The 26,325-nt window shown below is 39.5% G+C and overlaps 2 protein-coding genes and 1 long non-coding RNA gene across 3 annotated transcripts; all 3 read left to right on the forward strand.

Moving 5' to 3' along the window:
* On the forward strand, window positions 1–8,053 carry LOC135481965 (amidase-like). The gene is made up of 10 exons (XM_064761762.1): window positions 1–130; window positions 1,440–1,550; window positions 2,019–2,145; window positions 2,793–2,965; window positions 3,401–3,540; window positions 3,865–4,065; window positions 4,788–4,862; window positions 5,829–5,985; window positions 7,436–7,498; window positions 7,864–8,053. Exons 1-10 carry the CDS (start codon window positions 115–117, stop codon window positions 7,992–7,994), a joined length of 1,194 nt encoding a protein of 397 aa, XP_064617832.1. The 5' UTR covers window positions 1–114; the 3' UTR covers window positions 7,995–8,053.
* LOC135481966 (uncharacterized) lies at window positions 8,048–9,563 on the forward strand. The gene is made up of 2 exons (XR_010446198.1): window positions 8,048–8,156; window positions 8,592–9,563. It is a non-coding gene; the product is annotated as an uncharacterized LOC135481966 (long non-coding RNA).
* Window positions 9,564–15,764: 6,201 nt separating this feature from the next.
* Window positions 15,765–24,713, forward strand: LOC135462133 (amidase-like). Its single transcript, XM_064739505.1, has 11 exons — window positions 15,765–15,780; window positions 16,560–16,670; window positions 16,915–17,041; window positions 17,694–17,866; window positions 19,054–19,193; window positions 19,760–19,960; window positions 21,777–21,851; window positions 22,731–22,887; window positions 23,302–23,368; window positions 24,080–24,369; window positions 24,517–24,713. Exons 1-11 carry the CDS (start codon window positions 15,765–15,767, stop codon window positions 24,711–24,713), a joined length of 1,554 nt encoding a protein of 517 aa, XP_064595575.1.
* Window positions 24,714–26,325: the final 1,612 nt, after the last annotated feature.

Genomic DNA, 26,325 nt, shown 5'->3' on the forward strand with positions numbered 1-26,325 from the left:
CAGAATAACGCGACGGACTCAGCTTCTCGCTCAACATCGGCAAATCTCACTCGTTCCTGCGGGAATCTTACGCTTGGCTTCGGAGATCGGTGTTGCCTTGGTTTCACGTGTGAAATGGCGTCAGAAGAAGGTAAGTGTATACGCATGTATACAACGAAGGGAAAGAGATCTTCTGCGCATCAGAACGGCTCTGCCCGGTTTCCTACCACCATAATGCTGGCCGCCATCGTATACGTGAAGTATTCTGAGTATGGTGTAAAATTCATAGGGAGACGACTTGCCTGCCAACATTATGAAGCTCACACTTCGATTTTGCTGCGAGTGGAATTCTGTCATTCACCCGTGGCAAAGCTTGGCTGTTTATCAGTCACGCCTGTTTCCTCTGTCCAAAAAACTGACCACCTCCATGCATGTGCTTGAATTACTAACGAGTATGGGATTTGTCACGCACCTGTGGCTGTGAGTGTGGGGAGGACGGAGGTGTTACTCTGGTCTTAACCTAGGTTTGTTAAATAAACCTTAAGCGCGATAACGCATGGCCTGATTCACTGATACCCTAAGTCATCCGAAGTGTAGCTATGACACAGCTAGCATCAGTAGCCTAAATCGTCTTTTAAGAGTTCCGCTTCGGGAACGGTAGATCCAGGATCAATCCTGGATCGAGTCACACCTAAGACTATAAAAGAGGAAGTTGCAGCTTCCTCGCTTGGCGTTCAGCATGAAGGGGATAGTGCAACGACTGGTTGACCCGTATCAGTATAATGGCTCGAGCGGGACGCCTTACTTGCCTTCGGTAAGTCGTCTCAGTGAAGGAGCACTAGATAAAAGATCGGTGGAAATCCGTCCTGCTACAAGGAGGCACTTTAAATATAGCCTAAGGATTCCTTCGTAGTCATTAGGTTTTGAGGAAGAAAACGGATTCAATAAGCGATACGGCTGTGGGCAGGTTATGTAATCTCACAGTAGGTGCTATGAAATGCATAGTCCCAAGCCTCTGTTTTGTGTGGAGCTTGCTTGTACAGGTATCTCATCCTCACCAACAATTTCTTTTCAGAATGTCAAAATAAAAGATAGAGTCTTAGCATTTGACGCATTTGTTTGAAGGTGTCAAAATTTTAATATTTATTTAGTACTTTATTTATACCGTAGGCACTACAGAAACTATTGAATCGTGTTTTAAATTTTGTCTTCCAGTAGAAATGGTTTTATGAAATCGAACCCTGTTCCGTTTCAATGTATCCTTCACACTCGTGTTTCATTTTTCTGTATCCTTATATCTTGTTTTACTGGATTGTATTTTGAACACTCTTGTTTCAATTTGTTCTATTTTGAAGTGTTGCTTCAACTTGCTGTGTTTTGAACAGTCTTGCTTCAACTTGCTGTGTTTTGAACAGTCAACTTGCTGTGTTTTGAACAGTCTTGTTTCAAATTTCATTCAGAAAAACTATGGAAGGCTCCGGCGGTGCATCCCATGTCACGCGAACAGGTTCAAGCAATATCCGATCAGCTCAGACTGGAGTGTTCTACAGAAGAATTGGACACATATACGGGTAAGTTTTCTAACAGATCCACTTAAAATAAACAAAAATATTCGGTGCAGTCGGCGTGATAAACAAAAATGGGAGAAATAGATGGAATCATATCAGACTGTGGTACTAAGACTTTATGTGTATTCAGCTGGTTCTGGTAGAACTTTATAAAAGGCAGGTTTGTATCATGCTAGAGAACAGTGTATAAGAACAGTTTTGGAGAAACAGTCTGATTTCATTTGTAGCAAGCCACGAGTTTGAAATTAGATTTGGATATTATACTTAGAATATCATCTGCCTTCCATGCTTCACTGGGAGTGGACAACCACTTCTGACTTACATGGCACCAGCTTTATTTATTATTTATATATTTCGCCCTTTCATGGTTTACGAGTGGTAACGATTGTCAGACTTGACCCTTAGATTCAAAATGTTGGCTAAAATAGTCACTTTAAACCCATAACCACCAAAGTTTTTCTCCTATTGCAGAAAGTATTGTAGAAGTGTTGAAATCGTACCAGCGAATAAACGAACTGGTGGAACCAGCACTTCCGGTCAAGTATCCAAGAACCCCCGGCTACAGGCCACAGCCAGAAGAAAACCGTCTGAATGCATGGTATGATGAAAGAATTGAGAGACTAAATAATGTGCTCGCCTATAATTTAAAAATGATACTTGTTGCTGCGTCGCTTGGCGCTGAGCACTGAGAGGTTAGAGCAGGGACACAGGACTGGTTGGCCCGCTGCCATTGTAATGTGACCTGGTGGGGTGTCATGTCTGGTGTCTACCGCATGCTACTAGTACTTCAGTGGCGGCAGGACTTTGGCGGTATGGACTCGCCCTGCGACAAGAAGTCACAGTAAATGACTCACATCTAATGACTCCTCGTGGGCATATGACTGAAAAATTATTAAATACGACGTTCAACTATAAGCATACATACAAACTTACACACACATACATACATACATACATACATACATACATACATACATACATACATACATACATACATACACACACACACACATACACACTTACATACAATCTTTTACTACAAAGCATCTTCTTTGTTTCTAGTTTTTATGAGAGTTTGATAGCTAAGACCTGTATTTTTATCAGCTATCTCACCTTTATCAATTCTCTACGATTGACAAGTTTTTATATTCTATAATATTTCGACATATCTCTAATGTATATCGACGGCCTATACAGTGTTGTAGATAATTGTCGATATAATGTATAGCATTTATGTTTGTTAAGGTATTACCGCTGTGACATCAAAGGAGCGGATAAAGGTAAACTGGCAGGTAAAAAGATTGGCATCAAAGACAACACGGCGGTGGCAGGTGTCCCTATGATGAATGGTTCAAAGATAATGGAGGGTTATGTACCGGAGTATGACGCCACCGTGGTCACAAGGATTCTCGACGCAGGTAGATTTAAAGCCATTTAAGGAATCCTCTGGTCTGTATACGTATGAGTAAGAAAATCTGGATGTTCAACTAGTATAAGACTGATATACAATGCTGGGGAATCATTTATTTTGTGCATGATGGATAAATGATTTAAACGAATAAGACTTTCGTAGAGCAACAAGCGGACTTTGATGTCGTACACTGAAGAATACGTGTTTCAAATGTTCTTCTATGATACGAGCCATGTGAGTAATAAGTATCACGCTGCAGTCGATTGAACACGGTTCAATTTGTCATCTGTTTAATCCAACTTCAATAAACTATTTTGATCTCAACATCTTGAAGCCAGAGGATCAAACCAGTCAAAGAATAAAAATCAACACATGTTTTTTTTGTATCAATCGCTTATCCACAACAAGTATAACTTGCTTTTGACCTTCTGTAATTCTTCAGGTGGGCATATTGTCGGGAAAGCTGCTTGCGAAGACATGTGCATCAGCGGAGGCGGATTTAACAACTCCATTTCTCCGGTTTTGAACCCAGTCAACACGGAACACGTGCCTGGGGCTTCCAGTTCGGGCAGTGCGGCTTTGGTAAGCTGTCATAAACTTAAAAAATGCTTTGGATTTGAAATTGAAAGTCATTAGAGTAATTATCATGTGAATGCCAATGAATGTTGTCGCTATTCCTCTCTGTTTTGACGTCTTCAATTCATCCAGGTGACATACATGATGTATGGAGCAGGTGTTCCCTCAAAAGAAAGTACTTTCGCAAAACACTTGTTTCATACGGTTTCAGAAACGCTTTAATTGGCGTTAATGTTCATTGTTAAGTGAATTAAAATTATACGTGTTTTAAAAGGGGTTGTGTTGATTCTTCAAGACAGTTGTAATACCGCCTAACTTCTGTCTTTTTAGCTGGCTGCTGGCGAGATAGATTTGGCCACAGGTGGTGACCAAGGCGGCTCTATCCGCATCCCCGCCTGCTGGTGTGGTGTGGTCGGACTGAAGCCCACTTTCGGCCTTGTCCCTTACACGGGCTGTGTGCCTATTGAGATGACCCTAGACCATTGCGGACCCATGGCCAGGACCGTCCGCGACTGTGCTCTCTTCCTGGAGGTAAAAAAATGGATGTTGTCTTACATTTAGGCGTATCGTAAAGTGAATGGTCCGTGGTAAATGATAGAATGTCAAACAAACTGTCTGGCAGAATGAATTATTGGGTTAAATATAAAGTTTTATATTAAAGCAACGACCGGTTGACCCGTATTAGTATAATCGCTCGGGCGGGGAGGCTTGCTTGCTCTCAGTGTGTCGTCTGAGTGAAGCAGCACTAGATAAAAGAGCGGTGGAAATCCGTCCTGCGACAAGGAGGCACATTACATACACTCTAAGGACTCCTTCGTCGTCATATGACTGAAAAGTTGTTAAGTACAACATTAAACCCCAAGCACTTTCTCACTCAACACAAGGTAGTTTGCGACATGTATGACAATGTTTGTGACAGTCGATTAGCAATACAGCGATGCTGTTATATTAATTTACAGAATCCACATGTGGAAATCATGAAAAGCTAACCAGGCAGTTCAAGTGCATGTAATTGCCCAGTTATTGTCCGAGTCTACGTTAAATGAATGGGCTTAATTTCTATTTCTGAAATAGGTGGTCTTTTAAACACTTCTGGCGAGAAAACTATTAATCGCAGCTGAACCGTATTCAGGTACCACGGAAAGTGCATAGCTTATGAGATTATGACTTTTTCCAGTGAGCAGATAATGACTTGTATCCAATGTTTGAGCTGCACTTAATTAACGCATTTGTCTGTTTTTCTGATTGTTTAGGTGCTTGCCGGTTATGATGATGGTAGTGACCCAAGGCAGCCCCCGAACATTCAGGTCCCGGAATACAGTAAAATGGTTTGTACTGTAATGTACGCTATATTTATACGTTCTGTTTGCTCCTTAATGATGGTGTTGGATATACAGGTGTATTAGTCAATCCAGACGCCTTATTTATTGACGGACACCATATGGTGTTGAAAAAACAACGTGATATCACCAGCCTATATAACCATGTAAAGCATGTGTACTTTGTATTTTAACTCCTAATTTAATAAATTTATTTATTTATTTACATATTTGATCGGTGTTTTATACGCCGTACCCAAGAATATTTCAATTATATTACGGAGGCCAGGCTTAAGGTGGGAGGAACCCACGACCATCCACAGGTTGCTGAAAGACCTTCCCATGTACGGCCGGAGAGGTAACCAGCATGAGCTGGGCTTGAACTCACAGTGACCGCATTGGTGAGAGGCTCCTGGGTCATGCCCCGCGCTGGCACGCTAACCGCTTCGGTAACGGAGGTCCACCTGGGCGAAATACAAAGTAACCATATGTACCTTATTAGTAGTACCGTCTCATTACGCCTTTTCGCATGGGAAGTGTGAACACAATTAATCCTTATCATCTTGATGTGAATAGGGCTTTTAATTCCCCGTGCATTCAGCTTGATGTGAATAGGGCTTTTAATTCCCCGTGCATTCAGCTTGATGTGAATGGGGCTCTTAATTCCACGTGCATTCCCCTGGAAAGCTTTGCCGACGTCGCTTCAGTGAACATATTCTAGAATAAGTACTAAATAGTTGTAAATAAAAGATAGAACTAAAAAGATACAGTTGTAAAAGCGCTTTTAGTAACCAGCTCTTAAAATGAAACACTGTCCAATGTTTTGTACCTTTTTTCCTGAACTCAAGCAAGGCTTTTTCCCCTTCCTTTGGCACTCCAAGGTTTCATGTCACCCTGCACACAAACACAAAAGTTGTTGTTATCCTGTTTCTTGATTTTAGGTCTTGTGCTGATAACCTTGAACTTTTCTTTTAGCTGCCAGAAAAACTGGAAGGAAAGCGTATAGCGCTGTTACAGGAAGGATTTGAGAACTGTGACAAGGACGTGGTAGATATGGTGAAAGCTGCGGCTCATAAACTCAAGCAAAGAGGGGCGGTGGTCAGTGAGATCAGCTTACCCTGCCATAAAGACGGTAGGTGGAATCTGACAAGTGGAACCAACCTGATTTGCTGCAATCTTCACTAGTGCACGTGCGCTTGTAAAGCGCAGAGTCTCTCCTCACTGACAAACTCTCAACTTACAGAACTGCGTTTTGAATGTAATTCTGAGTGTCACCGTGTGAGTTAGCTTTTAGGTTACTCATTTATTTTCCTTACTATATACGAGGTAAACTTCAACCTCAAAAATATATATCCCCTAACTTTCGCGTGATACAATGCCATACTACCCACATGGAGCTTGCATTTTTCTCTACAAAAATATCCAAAAATCATTGTAGCATGAACACTGTTTTTTGAGCTGTGGTTGCTGGAAGTGAAGTCATAGTATTTTGTTACATTGATAGAAGGGTAGGAAGTAACACTGGCAAAAGTTCGCAGTTCTATGCAAAACTGGCAAGAGTTCGCAGTTCTATGCAAAACAGACAAAATTCGGATGTATTTCAAGTAGGTGCCAAAAAAGTGCTGAAATTTATAGTGCATCAACAACATAAAGTGTCTTTGTGTCAGTGTTACCCAACTAGTGCCCCTTCACTCTTCATTTCGGAGGTAAATCTTGGATCCCATTGCCTGAATTGCGCATGTGTAACCTTTACCACATTACGTCTTCCGTGGACTCTACAAACTGAGAAGATTACGACCTAGACAAGCTTGACGTAATATCAGACTAACGTAGAGTTTTCCCGCGTGGGACCCTTGAACAGAATAGGCCCTTCAACCGTGAACAAGAATAGGCCCTTCCTGAACAGAATAAGCCCATCGTGAACAGAATAAGCCCTTTGAGAGCAGAATTGGCCCTTTGTGAGCAGAATAAGCCTTTTTGAGCAGAATTGGCCCCTTTTTGAGCAGAATTGGCTCTTTGTGAGCAAAGTAAGCTTTTTGTGAGCAGAATAAGCCCTTTGTGAGCAAAATTGGCCCTTTGTGAGCAGAATAGGCCCCCTCGTGAAGAGAATACGCCCTTTGTGAGCAGAAATGGCCCTTTGTAAGCAGAATAGGGCCCTTTGTGAGCAGAACTGGCCCCTTTAGGAACAGAATGGGCCCCCACGTGAGCAGAATTGGCCCTTCGGGGTCTTGGGAGATGCAGCATTAAACATTCAAATGGATATTTTTAGACATTTTAGGGTATTGTATACAAGATATATGATTTTCGATTTATAAATGATTTCTGAATTTGTTATTGTTTTTGTAGCTGATTTTAAAAAAGTCTTGTTTCCTGTCTGTTCGGATTATCATTGTCATGAAGGAAGATGTTTTCTGATTTCAAAGTTCAGTTTCTTTATTGTTTTAAGATTATGACGAGCTATCTACCAATAAAACATTCACAATCGTTGTATCAGTCAAATAATATGTTAAATACGACATAAAAAAGACATGTTACTCGTCTCTTCCCTACGCTTATATGTTTTTCGTTCTTTTGTTTGACAGCATATCACATCTGGTCTCCAATTATTATAGAGGGCATGCATCAGACAATGGTCAAGGACAGCGGTGAGTCGTGTGTAGTTGGTGACCTGTATGGCGTCTGGATGAGGTGCACGATGTGATGACGCAGTGTACGGCATCACTGTTTTGCCTTTATTCACACAGTTTATGGGCTCCATGGTATATTTTGCTCTCCTTGTAAATCCCTAAGACTGTAAGAAACACTCTACTCCATTAATGATCTCAGTGAACACTGTGTGTTCCTATTGGTTTTGTTTCAGTTATCAAAGAAGCTTTTAGCATCAAAATATATTTCAATAAAATTTCGAATTCCGCAGGTATTATAATCAATATGAAATCTTTCCTCTGCTATTATTGCTTTCAGTCAGAAATCTTATAACAGCTGTTTTTTTTTTTATATTTTGTTTCAGGTCATACTGTGGGGTGGAAGGGCCAGCATTTCCCCTCCATGTTAGACAAATTGGGCCAAGGTTACGCCAGCCGTCACCTTGGACATTTCAGAGGTCATCCGGCTGTTCATGATTGTAGGGGAATACGCTAAGACGTCTTACCATGGCCGCTTTTACGCTAAAGGGCTCAGAATCTCGCGAGATCCCCTCACCAGAAAAGTACGATGATGCGCTAAAGGACCATGACGTCATCATCATGCCCACGCTGCCGTTCAAGGCCCTGAAAATCCCCAAGGCGAATAGTACAGTCGCTGGTATGTCATAATTTTAGGGGTCATGAGTTGGTTTATCTTTAGCCTTCTTTTTCCAAATTGTTGAATTGACTAAAATCCGTCAGACGACCGTTGGCGAATAAATTATGGGTGAGGTCGATGGTTCAAATCCCACCGGTTCCGCTGTGTTCTTTTCCCTGGGGAAGATGTCACGTATAATTATATTTCTATATACAAATGAATAAATGAATCAGGTGAATATGATGGTTGTTGTGGCATGTAACGTGACACAAAAGTTCAACTTGTCTATTCAGAAACGTTTAAATGTTTTGTTTCCCATTTTGAGAACGAAGAAATAATATCTATCGATTATATACTTTGTGATAGGTCTTTGATATCCTTTACCTGAAGAAAAGTGAAATGTTAGACAAATAAATTTTGGGGCATCACCTGCATTCTTCTCACTCTGTGTTGTAGAGAGAATCAAAACAGCTATATCCATGGTTCAAAACACAGCGCCGTTTGACGTCACAGGTCACCCCTCTCTGTCCATCAGCGTGGGAAAGTCTGAGGGACTTCCGATCGGGATGCAGATCACTGGGAACTGTTTGACGATCTCACTGTTCTCCAAGTGGCTTCATGTCTTCGAAAGTACTCGAGGATCAGAAGTAAAATGGGTGAGAACGATGTTTCACAGAATATTACAGTACTTTTTATGCATAAACATTATTGAAAAGGTCAATATCTACACTGAGTAGCCATCACGTTGTGTAGGTCATTTTACTTAATACCAAATATAGGTTGTAGTTAAGTACATTGGTGTAAATAAGCGTAACTTTTTTTGGACTTACCTGAAATATTGTAGAATTAATTCTTAGAAACTGGAGAACGATATTTCATAGAATATGACAGTACTTGTACCCTGTTAATGGACTTTTTACCCTGTTACTGTTAATAATGGACTTTTCTCTTTGTATGGTGTTGTTTGGTGTCACAAGTAATTTTTTAGAAAAGGTTTGTTAAAATGTACAACATCCTTTTGTGTGGTTAGAAAATTTGATATCAAGGTAAATCATAAAATATGAGTTAGTTCAATTTTATCCGGGAAAGCCACATATACCGAAAGTATTCCCAGACTTGGTAATTATCCATCTGTGTTATTTCTTCTTAGAAAAGACCAAATGTCTGGTTTTAAGACTTTGTTTTTGTGTAGTTGATCATCTTCTCTGTACAGTTTTTATAAGCCTTTGGCTGGCATTATTGCGAAACTGGCGTTAAGCCATTATCATTATCATCCATTCGTTCATTTTTAAAAGCTTTTGAAATAATAATGTCGACTTAGTTCAATGTGAGATCTGTTTTTGTGTAGGATAGAATGCTAAGACATACTCAAGAATATTGTTTTGATTCAAAAGACCTATAAAATTCGTTCTAATGAAATTTTCCAAACTGGCCTTATATTTTTTTATTTATTACCCATCAGTGAAATCCCTGTATTCCCCTCACTGATACAAATGATACCTTCACTAGTTAGATATCAGTTTTGTTATTACATTTAGCTATTACACTGCTGGAGACCTTGACCCATGACATCATGCATCACAAGGCCGTGCACTTCCGCGCAATATATAGTTCGCCAAACAAGAGGTAGAAATTCTTCATGTGCTTAATTTACGTAAATCCCTATATTGCATTTGCATTAAGCACCTTTGTAAAATGTGTAATTACTTACAGGCAGCATTTAAAACTGTAAAAAGGCTTTGTGAGCGAAATTGCAGCGCGTATTTATAGAATCAGAAATACGACGAAGATGGCACATTGTTTATTTTTTCACGCATGCAACAGATAAACTGATACGCATTTATATACATGTAGAGAAAATGTCACGATATAAATACTAAATAGAATATTGCACAGTGAATGATGAATACAATAAATATTGTTCTTGTGAAAGGTAGAAATGATAACCACTGACTCGAACAATATTTATGGTATTCATCATTCACTGTGCAATATCCTCTATTTACTTTACTTGGCGGCGTTCAAGTTTATGGGTCTCAGGTACTTTTCGTCAGTTTCCTGACAAACATCCGGGTATTCGTATCAAGACATTAAAATATTGAACTCATGGAATTCTTAACTTTTTCCACAAATTTTTATTTGCACTCTCGACTTTGGCATAGTTTACTTTATACACCTACTTTCACATGTCTGCATTCCTAAAGTAGGAGCTAAATACAAAAGTTAAATTGCTTCCAGATGAAAATTGAATGAATTTGTATGTTTTTGCGCCTGAACTTTTCCTCATGATTAACATCGAAAAGTAAAATTTATTTATTTCATTGGTGTTTTAAACCGTACTAAGAAAAGCACAAACATTCTTGGACCCAGTCTTTTCGTTTGATAGACTGGTATTTCAGAGTCTTTAATTTCGTTTAACTTCTTATCTATTATATACATTGGCAATCCTTACCTGCTCTTAACTTGTGGCATAGATTACATATGTTGACAATTCCGATATACCTACGTCATATGTAGTGCTGGCTATAACCTTCAATACATGATATTTTATGGAGAAAACGTCCCACTGACCTTTCCAATTCACACAGATATTCTTTTCACGCTAGGAATCAGCACTAACCACAGCCTATATTGACGCCTGTATATTACTCTTGGAAAGAAGAGCGAGTATTTCACCACGGTAATGAGATGATCAATATGATCACAAACATAACGTAATGTTATTCGACAGTGAATTATGGAAATTCAAAAGAAAAGTTTTCTGATGTCTCAGTGGATGAATGTGCACAGTTTTGTTCTTAAACACAGAAAACAGATCCAAAAGAATGTAAGATCTTTTTAATTTCCTCAGCTCGTGTCATATTTACATTGGGCCGGGGGGGGGGGGGGGGGGGGGCGCTCGGAGAGGAGGACTTTACTTCAAATGTTTACGCAAACTTGACAATATTTATTCATTAATTTGATTGCTGTTTCACGCCGAACTTAAGAATATTGCATTTACACGACATCGGCCATCATTATGGTGGGAAGAACCGCTCAGAGCTCCGAGTAAACACGCGATCATCTGCATGTTGCTGGCAGACATTCCAACGTACATTCAAAGAAGAAGTGAGCAGGCGCTACATTTGAACTCACTCACTTACAGGAGGGCGGCGAATGCCCTTTATCGGTTTCTGCACCTGAACTCTTCTTCCAACATACTTATGAATTTTTAATTTCGGTAGATTGTATGAAATAATCACCACAGCATATAAAGTTAACTACTGTTAACTAGCTACTGGTGTTAACTACTGTTTTCTGTGGGTTTTGGGACTGTATTGTGAAGAACCATGCAGAGTAATGGCGTAATATTGGTACAGAGGAGCAGAGTCATGTCGGCCCAACTCTGTCCGAGTTAATGGACACTTACGAGGTCATTTCGAAATCCAAATCTAAAGAATTTAACTGGTGTATATACTGATGAGGAAATAAGTGCAATGATAAAACAATATTATTATATATTTGATGTGTATTATATACCTGGTGTGTATTATAACCTTACACTGTGAAAGGTAAAGTAACACGAAGACCAACTATTTTTATTTTGACTGTTTTAATGACACAAAATAAATGGTTCGCTTATATTAGTTAAAAATAACACATATGTTCAACATAAATTCAACATAAAAATTCCAATAAACAAACAGGACATCATGTTGAATATAACACATATGTTCGACATAAATTCAACACAAAAATTCCAATAAACAAACAGGACATCATGTTGAATATAACACATATGTTCGACATAAATTCAACACAAAAATTCCAATAAACAAACAGGACATCATGTTGAATATAACACATATGTTCGACATAAATTCAACACAAAAATTCCAATAAACAAACAGGACATCATGTTGAATATAACACATATGTTCGACATAAATTCAACACAAAAATTCCAATAAACAAACAGGACATCATGTTGAATATAACACATATGTTCGACATAAATTCAACATAAAAATTCCAATAAACAAACAGGACATCATGTTGAATATAACACATATGTTCGACATAAATTCAACACAAAAATTCCAATAAACAAACAGGACATCATGTTGAATATAACACAGTATTATGTCATAATAACAGATTATACACTATAGTATCACTCAGGCAAGAGACTTCCTCTTAAAATTAACAGATTAATTCTTTTCAGTGTAGTAAATAAATGGAAAACGTTTTGTATTCGATAACAAGAAAAAAAATCATTAAGCTATATTTTAGTAACATGAGCAGAGTCCCAAACAACAAAGAGTTTGACTACGCTCATAGTAACACAGCAGATAAACCATCGTAAATACTGGTTTTAGATGCATGTGATATTGCTCAGAGTTACGAACTGAAATTTATTGATTATTGGGTTGATAGTATGCTTTTGTGTTCTTTTCTTCAACCTTTTATGGGGGGGGGGGGGGGGTGCTGCATATTTGAGGATTTTTTTTTACTTAAAAGTAAAGGATTAAACATATGTATCTCATCTTGTAAAGGCAGCACTCAACGATCATTGAATCACGATAATTGCGCGCTTCCACCTTATTCCCCTATGTGTTTAATCAAGTGTACCGAATTCTCCATGATGATATAGCTTTCTTGAGTTGGTTCAAAAATAACTGAAGCCAAATCTGGAGATTTTACAATAACAGATCACACTGTGACAATCACATTGGGCATTGTCCTCATTAGACCTGATTTTATGATCTGATGAAAGTGATGTACGGTTATACTTACGCCTACGTGACAATGCATTTCACGACATTTGAACCTTATCTAGAGGGTTCAGATTTCGACCTTACTTCGAAAGATGTAGGTCAGTAAGGTCAACGGACAGCCAGATTTGCATCATACTCCACGAACTAGCTGATTTTTATTGTACTGGACATTACTTCACCTGTCCAGCTAATATCTGTGGTAAGATTTATGTCAGTCTTCGACATATGCTCTGCATCTAGTTAAAAAACAGAGTGTACAAGAACACTGAAACATACCTTTAGAGACCTTTTCAATGAAGCTGCTTTTTCTGACTGCCCCGGACCGCTTTCTACTGGTATTGAAACACAGTCCCGTCCATCTGCATGGACACTCTGAAATCACCAGGGGTTTTTGGATTTTCGTCACCTATAGAATCAACGTCTAAGATGAACTGCGGGGGAGGTAAATACATAATTACTATGGTATTTTGGTAAGTGGGAAGGTCTTCCAGCAACCTGCGGATGGTCGTGGGTTTCCTCCGGACTTCGCCCAGTTTCCTCCCACCATAATGCTGGCCGCCATCGTATAAGTGAAATATTTTTGAATACGGCGTAAAACACCAATCAAATAAATAAATCTATGGTGTTTTGTACCCTATTCACTTCATGAAGTGAAGTAGTGCCGCGTTTTATTCAACCTATATATTAATTTGTCCTATATATATAAAGTATAACGGTAATTTTTGATGTATGTAAATCTTAAATAGCCATGACATGCGATGGAGCTTTCGCGTTGAATTACTATTAGCTTTACATAGCTATTACATAGCTTTTTCGCAATAGCCTTTTCGTCATTTCCACAGTACAACGTTCGCTGCAGGCCCCTTGCCCACTAGCAATATGGTATGAATATCTCTACGTGACTGTGGCGGGAAAGTTCTTCACTAAATTGTCAAAGGGCTGCTTACCCTGGGCATTTTCACTTTCATTCACATGAAACTGACCCATACTGTAAAACTGAAAACGTCTTGAGAATGGCGTTAAACAACAATGAAATAAACAAACGAATTTGTCACTGGGAGAGTTAAGACATTATAAAACTGATTTATGGTGTCATTTCACATCCATGAGGTTGTTCAGCTATATTCCACATCCATGAGGTTGTTCAGCTATATTCCACATCCATGACATTCTTCAGCTATATTCCAACTATTCGTTTCAGGGATATATTTAGGTTAACAACTTAGTGGATCGCACATTATAGCATGCTAATTGTAACGAATTCCAAATTCAGCGCAAAATTTCAGTTTTTTTATATTTAATGACATTTTGATGTATAAAATTTAATTAAATTATATATTACATCCCAGGTAATGGATTGCTCACCCAAAAATGTGGCCATTTCGTAGCTATTGTGTGATGGTTTAAAAAATATGCCGTTTTACAAAATTTCGCCAAAACTCCAAAATGGCCCCCCAAAATACTCATGTGACAATATTTTGAGTCGAGAACATCAAAATTTGCAATAAGATGTTTTATTTAAAACATGTTCAAAAATGGTTTCCTCCCACGTTGAAAAAAACCATAAGATTAATTTAAATTTCACTGTCTCGCCAGTCAAGTTGTGTATCTTGTGGATGTCACCTGCTCTGCCTCTGCCCCTCACTTTGTAGCTGAACTACTTAAAGAGCATGCTGGAGACTCTTGGTATATTTTATTTACTATTATACCATGGGACAGGTACAGCTGTGATAAAAGAGTTAAGAGTAAACTCGTCTTAAAAAACATACTACCAAATAGAGAGAGTGAGTGAGTGAGTGAGTGCGTGGGGTTTAACGTCGTACTCAATTTTTCAGTCAATTGACGACGAAGGTATCCTTAGGGTGCATGTAATGTGCCTCCTTGTAGCAGGACGGATTTCCACCGCTATTTTATCTATTGCTGCCTCACCGAGACGACTTACCGAAGGCAAGTACGCTGCCCGCCCGAGCCATTATACTGATTCGGGTCAACCAGTCGTTGCACTAGCCCCTTCATGCTGAACGCCCAAATAGAGAGAGGCTTGGAGAGAGGGTTTTGTTCCTTGACATAAGCACCTGTGAGATCCCCTATATTGTCTGTCCCTATAACCCTATTTGTGAATTATCCTTGCCAGTTCCGAGAATCTGATTGTCAAATGGTCTCAGACAGCAATGTCTACTTCAACGCGGCTAAAAGTACACTCATTACCTGAATTAATCACTTATCTGACGGATTCATCTCTCGATCACACTACGAAATGTCACGCGACGAACAAAACCCATGCCTAAAATAATGGTACCGCAAGAGTTTCACATCTCCAAATCCATGCCAGCCAGAAACCAATCATTGTTCTTCACACCTCCGATATTACCGCCATTATCTGGCAGCAGGGCTAATGTTTGTCGTCTCCGCCACTGTCTGTCAGCTCCGCCATTATTGGTCAACTCTACCATTGTCTGTCAGCTTCTTCATTTTCTTTCAGCTCCGCCATAGTCACACGCCACCAATCATCCTCCTCCACCAGGAGGGCGCGACGAGCCATGACCAACCATGACCAACCCTAAACAATAGCCCCTACTTAGCCTATGTTGCACCGTCCGCTCATATATATGCTAATCTGGCTACGCCCGCACAACTGCAGACAGTTATGTAACGTATAACTGGGGGCTATTTACAGTGTCCAGTTATTTAGGTCAGCCATTCAGCATAATTGTATGGCCTCCATCCAAGTCCAGAGGGCAAAAGGTTGGTACCATAGGCGGCGATAGCCTTCTCATAACTGCTCGTCTGATCGATCTGCTCTCTCAATAGTGCATGAGCAAATCTTACGCTTATCGTCTTAACCCCTCGTAGCCTTGGTTCAACGTGCACAATGGCGTCAGGAGAAAGTAAGTGTAAAGATGGAGCACAGGGGGTCACTTGCACAAGGCTTTTTGAAAATGAAGGCAAACTTCGATAGACATAACTTATAATCAGAAATTACAACCCTGTTGTCAATATTTAGTCACCGCTAACATGATATTAAACCCGGTACAAACTCTTGATGAACTTAGATGAACTGGTAGCTAATAATTTTCGCAAGAATGTGCAGTTTAATTGCCTCAAAAAGATACTACGTACAACAGCTTCTTCGCAGGTTGTTGTTATCTGATGAAATCACTTCAATGTAGAACTCTTTAGAAAATGAAGGCATGGAACGCTTATCCCTTGTACAGTGTCAATTAATACAGACCACATTTATGTACCGGTTCGAATGAAGTTTGGTCTACGATCACAACTCCGAATTATAAATGCTCTTGTTTTTAATAGTCTTGTTTCATCTCTCTGTATTTTAAATATTCTTATTTCCATTTTCGGGGCCTCCGTGGCCGAAGTAGTTAGTCTGCCAACACGGCGCAATGACCCAAGAGCCTCTCACCAATTGGGTAGTTGTGAGTTCAAGCCCATCTCATGCTGGCTTCCTCTCCGGCCGCACGTGGGAAGGTCCACCACGACCTTGTGGATGGTCGTGGGTTTCTTTTCTTCCGAGATCTGCCCGGTTTCCTCCCACCTTAATGCTGGCCGCCGTGGTATAAGTGAAATATTCTTGTATACGACATAAAACACCACTTAAGAAAAAAAATAAATAAATAAATAAATAAATAAATAAATTTCCACTTTCTTGAAGATGACCTGTGGAAGGCACCGGCGGTGCATCCCATATCACGTGAACAGGTTCAGGCAATATCCGATCAGCTCAGACTGGAGTGTTCTGCCGAAGATGTCGACTCATATACGGGCAAGTTTTCTAACAGATTCACTTACAATAAACAAATATATACGCTGCAGTTGGTCAACACAATGAGAGAAATTATATCTGATTGTTCCGACCAAGACTTGTTTGTATTTTTTCGATTTTGGTTGACTAGACCTAAGTAATGAAGTGAATGTATAATTAAGCAAACAAGGCATTGAAGCTGCCTGACTTCAAAATGTTTATCACAAGACTATAATCGCCAAATGTTTTTTTTTTCCTATTGCAGAAAGTATCGCAGGAGTGTTAAAATCCTACCAACGAATTAACGAGATGGTGGAGCCAGCACTTCCGGTGAAGTATCCCAGAACCCCAGGCTACAGGCCACAGCCAGAAGAAAACCTTTTAAATGCATGGTAAGATGAAAAGGTTGTCAAAATATAGGTACTCGGTGAAAGAGAACTTCTTACATTCTTTAACGTCAACTATATATATATATTATAAATACATCTGAAATCAATGTCCTCGTTGAAAACGCGACGTTGGTTGATGTGTTTGCGAATCAACCAACTCCGTATTCTCGGTATCCAAGCAAGAATAGTTCTTTGCCCAGGTTGTTCTCTGAGATTTAACTAATACGCTTGAGAATTGATTCCTGGATGTACGACGATAACTTGAGAGGCTCAGAAAGTTCAGCTCGATTTAAATATCACAACAAACATATCTGAATTTATAAATTAAAATTTGACTAAGATATTAGAAATATTATGATAGGCCTATACTGTTAGTTCTGCGGAACAACTGTGTTGTTTCTAATTAGAAGTCGTGTCGAGAAAATGTTATTTTGGTCATTTTAGCTCAATATACACTTCACTTCATGTAAAGGCTTGTTTTTAATTTTATTACTCTTTTGAAAGCGAAACCTAGAACAGATTGTTAAGCCTACTTTACCTGCTGTCTGTCCCCACATCTTCATACGAAACAAAAAACTTCAAAAAAATGTGAAATAATCTGCAATCTTTTGGTATTTGTATTTTTTTCTTTCTGTAACATTTGCCTTTCATTAAGGTATTACCGCTGTGACATCAAAGGCGCAGCGACAGGTAAACTGGCAGGTAAGAAGGTTGGCATAAAAGACAACACGGCGGTGGCAGGTGTCCCGATGATGAACGGCTCTAAGATAATGGAGGGATATGTACCGGAGTTTGACGCTACCGTGGTAACACGAATTCTGGATGAAGGTAAAACCAAATATGACTTTTTGTGGGTAAAACACATGTTTCTGTTATTGTGACAACATTGCCACAAACACATGAAGGAAGATAATTGACGGGGGAAGGGGGCACGGTACTGACTAACGGTAAGCTGGTTGGCAATGGTGCGGCCTTTTTTTTTTTACCTGTAGAATCAAACCAAGTTCTTTTGTTTTCCAAATGTTTCTCCTGTGCACTAAACAGTGGCCAGTCACCACAATACGAAAACAAGCTCACGGTTTACGAACTAATATAAAGCTGTGTACTCATCAACTTTTTTTAAACCGGATAACCATAACTGTTGTGCCACTTAGTGTTATTGACCAAAGTAGTACGGTATTCAAACAAGGGACGGTATTCAAACAAGGGACCAAGCAACAAATTTTTATATAAGCAGTGTTCATTGATGTAAGTTTGGCCTCGCGTCATTACATTACAGACAACGTCAGCTTTTAAATTTATTAGACATTAGTCCCTCCTTACCATGAGAAAGAGTCGGAATTCCTTCTTCGCTGTGTTATTCTTTAATGGCTTTAAAAGACAATTACCATTTAATAATTTGTTACAATTTTCTTCTTTTGTTTTGCCCAGATGTTAAAAAGAGAAGCTATATAACATGGCAAGTCACGGCTACGTCTTTTAGAGCTACGTGTTGAAAACGTCTGGAATTCTGTGGAGATCGAAATGTACATATTCTGTGTTAAGGAGACTATTACGGAGATTTTTGGCAAAAAATCCATCAGCGTAAATTCAATACAGTTTCTGCTATTATTAAAAAATAACCCCAAAAATTACTTTTCATAAAGTATTAACCTCGTTTGTGGACGTGTTCCTGTTCAAAATACCGAGACAATTTCACTTATACGATGGAGGCCAACATTGTGGTGGGAGAAAACCAGGCAAAACCCGGGAGAAACGGAAGACCATCCGCAGGCGGCAGGCAGATCTTCCTACGTACGACCGGAGAGGAAGACAGCATGATAGAATAAATAAATACTATAGGTATGAGTCTGATATTTACTGAAAGGCGATAATTTGGGTTATTATTGATAAATACTCAAAATTCGATATAGTTAGAGAATTTGTATTTTTGCGAAAAATCTCCTGTATTTGTCTCTCAAAATTCTGTCCCTATTTCACGCTTTGATCTGACGCACATTTCTCTGTCTCTCAAGGTGGTCAGATTGTTGGAAAGACGGCCTGTGTAAACATGTGTCTGGGCGGGGCGGGATTTAACAACGCTCTGGCCCCCGTGCTGAACCCTGTGAAGAAAGATCACGTCCCCGGAGGATCCAGTTCGGGAAGCGGGGCTCTTGTAAATGACCTATCATATCATACCAATATATGTATGTAGCAGGAACAAGCAGACCTAACGCTGATTATTCCCAACTGCTGTCTAGATGACATGCCTCAGTGAAGAAAATATTCAACCATCTGTGCTTTCAGGATACATGAAAAGTTGTTACGAAAGCGAAAGATGAAGGAAAATTAAGAGAGACAGATCAAACAATTAGAATAAAGTCATTCTTGAGGCGTGTTTTATATGTCTTAATAACCTCTCTATTTTATGAATAAATTCCGTTAATAATCGAAAATACTTTCGTTAATATTCGGAAATGAACTCACTGAGAACGCACGACCAGCTTAGCAAGAAAGGGTTCTCCCCCAACAAAATGACGTCAGCACAGCAGGCTACATGATTTCAGGAGTGACCGCTAGGAAAACTGTAGTTTAAAGCTATTTTTATGCACCATGAAGATAGTGGAGAGGTTTTTTTACTTTTATGCATTAGGCCATATATCATACACTCCGTATTAAGAAATAAAAACCATGCTTTTCATGTTACGTAGCTTAATGTTAAATCTTGTTCTTTTTTTTCAGCTGGCCGCTGGTGAGATCGACCTGGCTACAGGTGGTGACCAAGGTGGTTCTATCCGGATCCCCGCCTGCTGGTGTGGTGTCGTCGGACTGAAGCCCACTTTTGGTCTTGTTCCTTACACGGGCTGTGTGCCTATAGACATGACACTGGATCATTGCGGACCGATGGCCAGGACGGTCCGCGACTGTGCTCTCTTCCTGGAGGTAGGTTTTCATTAACCATAACATTATCATTAAAGGTAAAAATGGTTTTTGATGATAAAATTTATGACATTTTTTCGAAAAAAAAATTTCACTGTTACAGAAAGTACTAACGATATTGTAGTTATTACTTTTAAATAATTATCTTAATTTGTTGAAAAATAACTCCTGTAGTAAAATTTGATCGGGCATAATTTTGCCACGTACAAGCGTTATGCAGGCTGATAACAAGGTCCCACAAAGAAACCAAGGTGTCTGGAGTTCAAAATGGATGCAGTAGTGAATTTTGTTATCATGACGTAGATTGGGGATTTATACCAGCTGGTGGGTGGCCTTCAGTTCGACAGGTAATGAGACCAAACCGATAATTTTGTTCGTTTAGAATCATCAAAGTACTTGTCCATACTTACATAGACTCAAAAAAAGAAACCCGTATGTATATTTTCACAAGATAAATCTACTTTAGATTAAAGTAGTAAAATTAATTTAATACAACGTAATTTTAAGCCAAAGTTACACCGTGAGGAAGTCAGAGATTTAGTGATGACAAAATAAGCAACACAGAGAAAAAACACTTGTGTTAAAATCTAACTCAACAACTTCTGTTGCTTTCATGCAACACAGAAATGTGTTACCTCAACACAAAAATGTATTAGATAAATGTGACGTACACATTTTTGTGTTTAATAATATAAAAACACAACTTTACCAAAATGAAGTAATGTATGCATACCAAACTAACTTGTGTTGGTACAACAAATATTGTGTATAACATCTAACACATCTGTGTTGAATTCTTGTGTCAGGTTTTCACTATAATCTTGCTTAACAACGTTAATGGCGTAAAGGTTCACCAGAAACAAGTTGACCAAATACAGGCTAGTGCTCTTGGATTCTTTAAATTACACTGCTTTTGTTGTGAAATTCGTGTAAGCAGAAATGACACTTTTAAGTGAGATTTGCATGTTATCAGACTAACTGATATTCACGTATGAGTCATATAAAGATATTCGCTTTATATGAACTGTTCTACCTGTCACTCGGGAGTGATAGCAGACAGATAACCGACGCACACCAACTGGTGGATAAAGTTCACTTTCTTTATTCTCATGTACAAAGGGTACATCTCGCAATAAGCCGTAATGGTTGCACAAGATGTGGTTTGATGTGATGTATGGTAAATGGCTGTAACAAATGAAATAATTGTATATCTAAAGGGAGATAAAACTGAGACAAAAACACATGAACTTTTTCTGGGAGTTGTCTCCCCTGAATGGTTTACTTTGGCGGGACGATTATGAATAAAATAACTCGCTAGCATATAGCTTGCTATACTGCTTTGTCCAAAAAGAACTTAGTTTTACTGTTATGATTACTTAACATTATGATGAACACTAAAACAAGCTAACAACACCTTATCAATGAATTACAGTACAGCTACGATTTGATGGTGCTGTTGTTGTAAAAGGTCACAGTTCAAATCATCGACCGTCCATGTCGTATAACTTGGCTATTTTTACACTGTCGGCCAAGTACACAACAATGTTTATGAAGTTGCACGATAGTAGCTCACAGTTCAGCTCAACATTTAAATGACGAAACGGAAATGCTTGCTAGCAAATTCTCCATGTGATCAAGGTCCGATCAGGTGTCCAGCAGCTACAAAATTCACCTCCAAACAGAAAAGTTCCAAAGAAACGTATTTGCGATGCACTACATGAACTGTATCTAATGCCCTGGGACCACATAAGGTGAAAATGGTAACTTGATACATTGTGCTCTACATGTTTGGTTACTTAATCCACAATATCGATGGCAGGTTCTGGCCGGATATGACGACGGCAATGACCCCAGACAACCCCCAAACATCCAGGTTCCGGAATACAGTAACATGGTGCGTCGTCATTTATCTCTCTATTTTCAGGTGTTGAGTGTAAATTTTCGGTGGAACCTTTGTGGTTCAGTTGGTTAGCGCTCTAGCGTAGCGTAATGACCCAGGAGTCTCTCACCAATGCGGTCGCTGTGAGTTCAAGTCCAGCTCAAGCTTCCTCTCCGGCCGTACGTGGGAAGGTCTTTCAGCAACCTGCGGATGGTTGTGGGTTTCCTCCCATCATAATGCTGGCCGCTGTTGTATAAATGAAATACTCTTGAGTACGACGTAAAACACCAATCAAATAAATAAATAAATAAATAAATCTTCGGTTGATTTGAGAGAACATTTTAAAATCTTTACGTTTTGTTTTAGATATGTAATTGTAATTTTAAATATGTAATTGGTATATGGGCACATAGCTAAGCGTCCATGTGTAATGAAACTACAGGGAACTAGTTTAACTAGGAACCTGTGCTATCACAAACGTGAAAAGGAAAGACAAAAAATAAGGAATAGAGGGTAACCCAAGGAAGGCCAATGCTTGTTCTGTTCAAAACTATATACACTATATGTTGTCTTGTTAATGTTACCCACTCGGACGCTTTGTAATGAATACTGCTTACAGGACGCTGATACATGTACCTCACTCCCTCCCTCCCTCCCTCCTTCCCTGCCTCGCACTATACAATGGAGATATGTGTCTAATTTACACGGGTTCCGCGTGGATGGAAATAGGTTATTATATTATATTTTGTCCTCAATAGATGTCATAGTAGTTCACCTGTTGTCTTTGCATCCATATGTTATACATTTTTCCGCAAGAGGTAGACCGCTTTACAGGCGGGTTATGCTCCCCTTTTGTCGTCAAGAATTCTTCAAAGCTATTAATTTTTATGCAAGCTGACAGAAACCCTGGAAGGCAAACGTATAGCTCTGTTACGGGAAGGGTTTGAGATCTGTGAGAAGGATGTGGCGGACATGGTGAAAACTGCGGCCCATAAACTGGAACAGAAAGGGGCGGTCGTCACTGAGATCAGCTTACCTGGCCACAAAGACGGTGGGTAGTTATTCATCAATAACCTCATTCCATCTCACGGTATTTTTATGCAGACTGTCCGTTAAACGCACCATGAGTGAATTTTGATTGGGTTTCTGTTCCACATGAGGATCCCATTGGAGTGACATATATACTGTGCGTGGCTCAATGCCATGCGCCTATCGATAATGTCGCTGTAAGTTCAAATTCACGTCATGCATGCTTCCTCTGCAGTCGTTCGTGGAAGGTCGGCCCGAAAGAGAGAGAGAGAGATTACTTCGATTTTTAGGAATTTTGTTAGGATACCTCTTGGGTTGAAAAGTTGAAAACGCTTTATTCCAAATTTCGACATTCTTATATAGTTTATCAGGTTTACTACCTTACTTTCATATCCACACGCAAATTATTTAATATCAGTGTAATGCTCATCTTCAGGATTCCGCATTTCTTCTGCAATCGGTATAGAGGGATTCTACCAAACAGTGATGGCAGGCAGTGGTAAGTAGGTAAAATATGACCCAAGCATATTAGCCATCACTGTTTTTTTTTTCGTGCAGTGATGTGTTAATTAAGACGGTTGGATATGTCGACCCGTTCTGTAATGGAACGGAAAAATGTCATGCTTGTTAACGTCTACATAAATTGATCTGCATATTTCATAAGGTACAAGTAGTCATGTTTACGCACGTGTTTTCACAACATTCTTGCCAACCTCTGCGTGTGAACATGATTTAATTAACTATTGATTTGTTGATTTCTAATTGATTATTGATTTCTAAAGAGTAAATAATTAATTTTATATTTGAATAGTTGCTAATAGTCTATCTTGAGATTCGGTCGCGTATTTACGTCAGGCGTCACTCTAATATATAAATATTAGAGTCATCTAATGCATTTGTTATGAAATTGTGTCAAACTGTCCGTGGCATGAATGTTCCCGTTAACATTTTTTCTTGTTACTCTTGATCTTTCCTCGATGGTTAATAGAAACCGATGTATACAACAAAGATGTATAAAACCAAATGGATTAACTGAACAAAAAAAAATTTTTTTTCAAAATTTAACTATTTCTCACAAATGTAGTTATTTTTATTTTAACCAGCTGTATTAAAGGCATGACAAGTCAAAGCCTTACATAAATATCCGATGTCAGATCAGAAAGAGACGTAACGTAACTCAGTTTGCAGTCTAGTAAAATAATGTTATCTTCCAGGTCACACCGTGGGCTGGAAAGGCAGTACTTTCCCTCGATGTTAGACCACTTGGGCCAGGCTTGTTCGAACCGATCAAGGGATTTCTCTGATGTCGCTCGCATGTACTTGATCGCTGGACACTACCTGAAGATGTCCTATCATGGCCGCTTTTACGCCAAGGCCCAGAACCTCGGCCGATCCCTCAAAAAGATGTACGATGACGCTCTGATGGACCATGACGTTATCATCATGCCCACACTGCCTTCAAAGCACCCAAGATTCCCAAGGCAGACAGCACTTTCCCGGGCAAGTATCGAGTTATGGGATATGTTCTTTTACGAATTCACGAATTTCATTGGTGTTCTTGAGTTTTTAATTTCAATGTTTATGAATGGCCGATAGATAATTTTGGCAATCTGCCTACAATTGTTTCATGTTTCTCCTTTACCTTTTACAGAGCGAATCGCATTACTAAGAGGGATCACTCCAAATACCAGCCCCTTTAACGTAACTGGCCACCCATCCTTGTCCATCAGCGTGGGGAAATCTGAAGGACTTCCGGTTGGGATGCAAATAACTGGGAAATTGTTTGACGACCTGACGGTTCTCCAAGTGGCTCATGTGTATGAGAGTATGAGAGGAGAGACCGCGTGAATCCAAAACAGAAATAATATTTCTGATAATGCACTTCGTACGTGACAATATGTGGCATGTCGTAAGCTCACCACAAAGACACTAAAGCAGAGTACATTGCCTAATGCGCAGTATTGTTTGGAACAGTGGATTTTCATTGGATGACGCTCCCTGTGTAAAAATCCGGATGTATTCCATTTTACTTTGACAACATTGTTTCAGGTGGCCGATCATTAAATTATCCCGAGGTGCCAGTAGGGAACGATCACATTTTTGTGTACACACCAACAATCCACACTAAAATACTAGCTGGTTCAACTCTGCGGAGCGGCTACTAGATCGTTATCTAGTTATCACAGGCCAGTACAGAGAGCGTCTACTAAATCACTCTAGACGTTTAGCCACAAGTCAGTACAAAGAGCGGCTACTAGATCACCACATAGTGTGCCACACCCCAGTATAGGGAGCGGATACTAGTTCACTATAGCCATTTAGCCACAAGCCAGTATAGAGAGCGGTTACTAGATCACCATAGCCATTTAGCCACAAGTCAGTATAGAGAGCGGTTACTAGATCACTATAGCCATTTAACCACAAGCCAGTATAGAGAGCGGTTACTAGATCACCATAGCCATTTAGCCACAAGTCAGTATAGAGAGCGGTTACTAGATCACTATAGCCATTTAACCACAAGTCAGTATAGAGAGCGGTTACTAGATCACTATAGCCATTTAACCACAAGTCAGTATAGATAGCGGATACTAGTTCACTATAGCCATTTAGCCACAAGTCAGTATAAAGAGCGGTTACTAGATCACCATAGCCATTTAGCCACAAGTCAGTATAGAGAGCGGTTACTAGATCACCATAGCCATTTAGCCACAAGTCAGTATAGAGAGCGGTTACTAGATCACTATAGCCATTTAACCACAAGCCAGTATAGAGAGCGGTTACTAGATCACCATAGCCATTTAGCCACAAGTCAGTATAGAGAGCGGTTACTAGATCACTATAGCCATTTAACCACAAGTCAGTATAGAGAGCGGTTACTAGATCACTATAGCCATTTAACCACAAGTCAGTATAGATAGCGGATACTAGTTCACTATAGCCATTTAGCCACAAGTCAGTATAAAGAGCGGTTACTAGATCACCATAGCCATTTAGCCACAAGTCAGTATAGAGAGCGGTTACTAGATCACCATAGCCATTTAGCCACAAGTCAGTATAGAGAGCGGTTACTAGATCACTATAGCCATTTAGCCACAAGCCAGTATAGAGAGCGGTTACTAGATCACTATAGCCATTTAGCCACAAGCCAGTATAGAGAGCGGTTACTAGATCACTATAGCCATTTAGCCACAAGTCAGTATAGATAGCGGTTACTAGATCACTATATCCATTTGGCCACAAGTCAGTATAGAGAGCGGTTACCAGATCACTATAGCCATTTAGCCACAAGCCAGTATAGAGAGCGGTTACTAGATCACTATAGCCATTTAGCCACAAGCCAGTATAGAGAGCGGTTACGAGATCACTATAGCCATTTAGCCACAAGCCAGTATAGAGAGCGGTTACTAGATCACTATAGCCATTTAACCACAGGTCAGTATAGAGAGCGGTTACTAGATCA

The sequence above is a fragment of the Liolophura sinensis genome, chromosome 1 (assembly GCF_032854445.1).
Source record: "Liolophura sinensis isolate JHLJ2023 chromosome 1, CUHK_Ljap_v2, whole genome shotgun sequence".
NCBI classification, from domain to species: domain Eukaryota; kingdom Metazoa; phylum Mollusca; class Polyplacophora; order Chitonida; family Chitonidae; genus Liolophura; species Liolophura sinensis.

Coding starts and splice junctions, on each gene's coding strand:
- LOC135481965 (XM_064761762.1), top strand. Junction 1,551..2,018: donor AGAATTGGACACATATACGG/GTAAGTTTTCTA, acceptor CTCCTATTGCAG/AAAGTATTGTAGAAGTGTTG. Junction 4,863..5,828: donor TCCCGGAATACAGTAAAATG/GTTTGTACTGTA, acceptor CTTTTCTTTTAG/CTGCCAGAAAAACTGGAAGG.
- LOC135462133 (XM_064739505.1), top strand. Junction 19,194..19,759: donor GTTCGGGAAGCGGGGCTCTT/GTAAATGACCTA, acceptor CTTTTTTTTCAG/CTGGCCGCTGGTGAGATCGA. Junction 23,369..24,079: donor GTGATGGCAGGCAGTGGTAA/GTAGGTAAAATA, acceptor GTTATCTTCCAG/GTCACACCGTGGGCTGGAAA.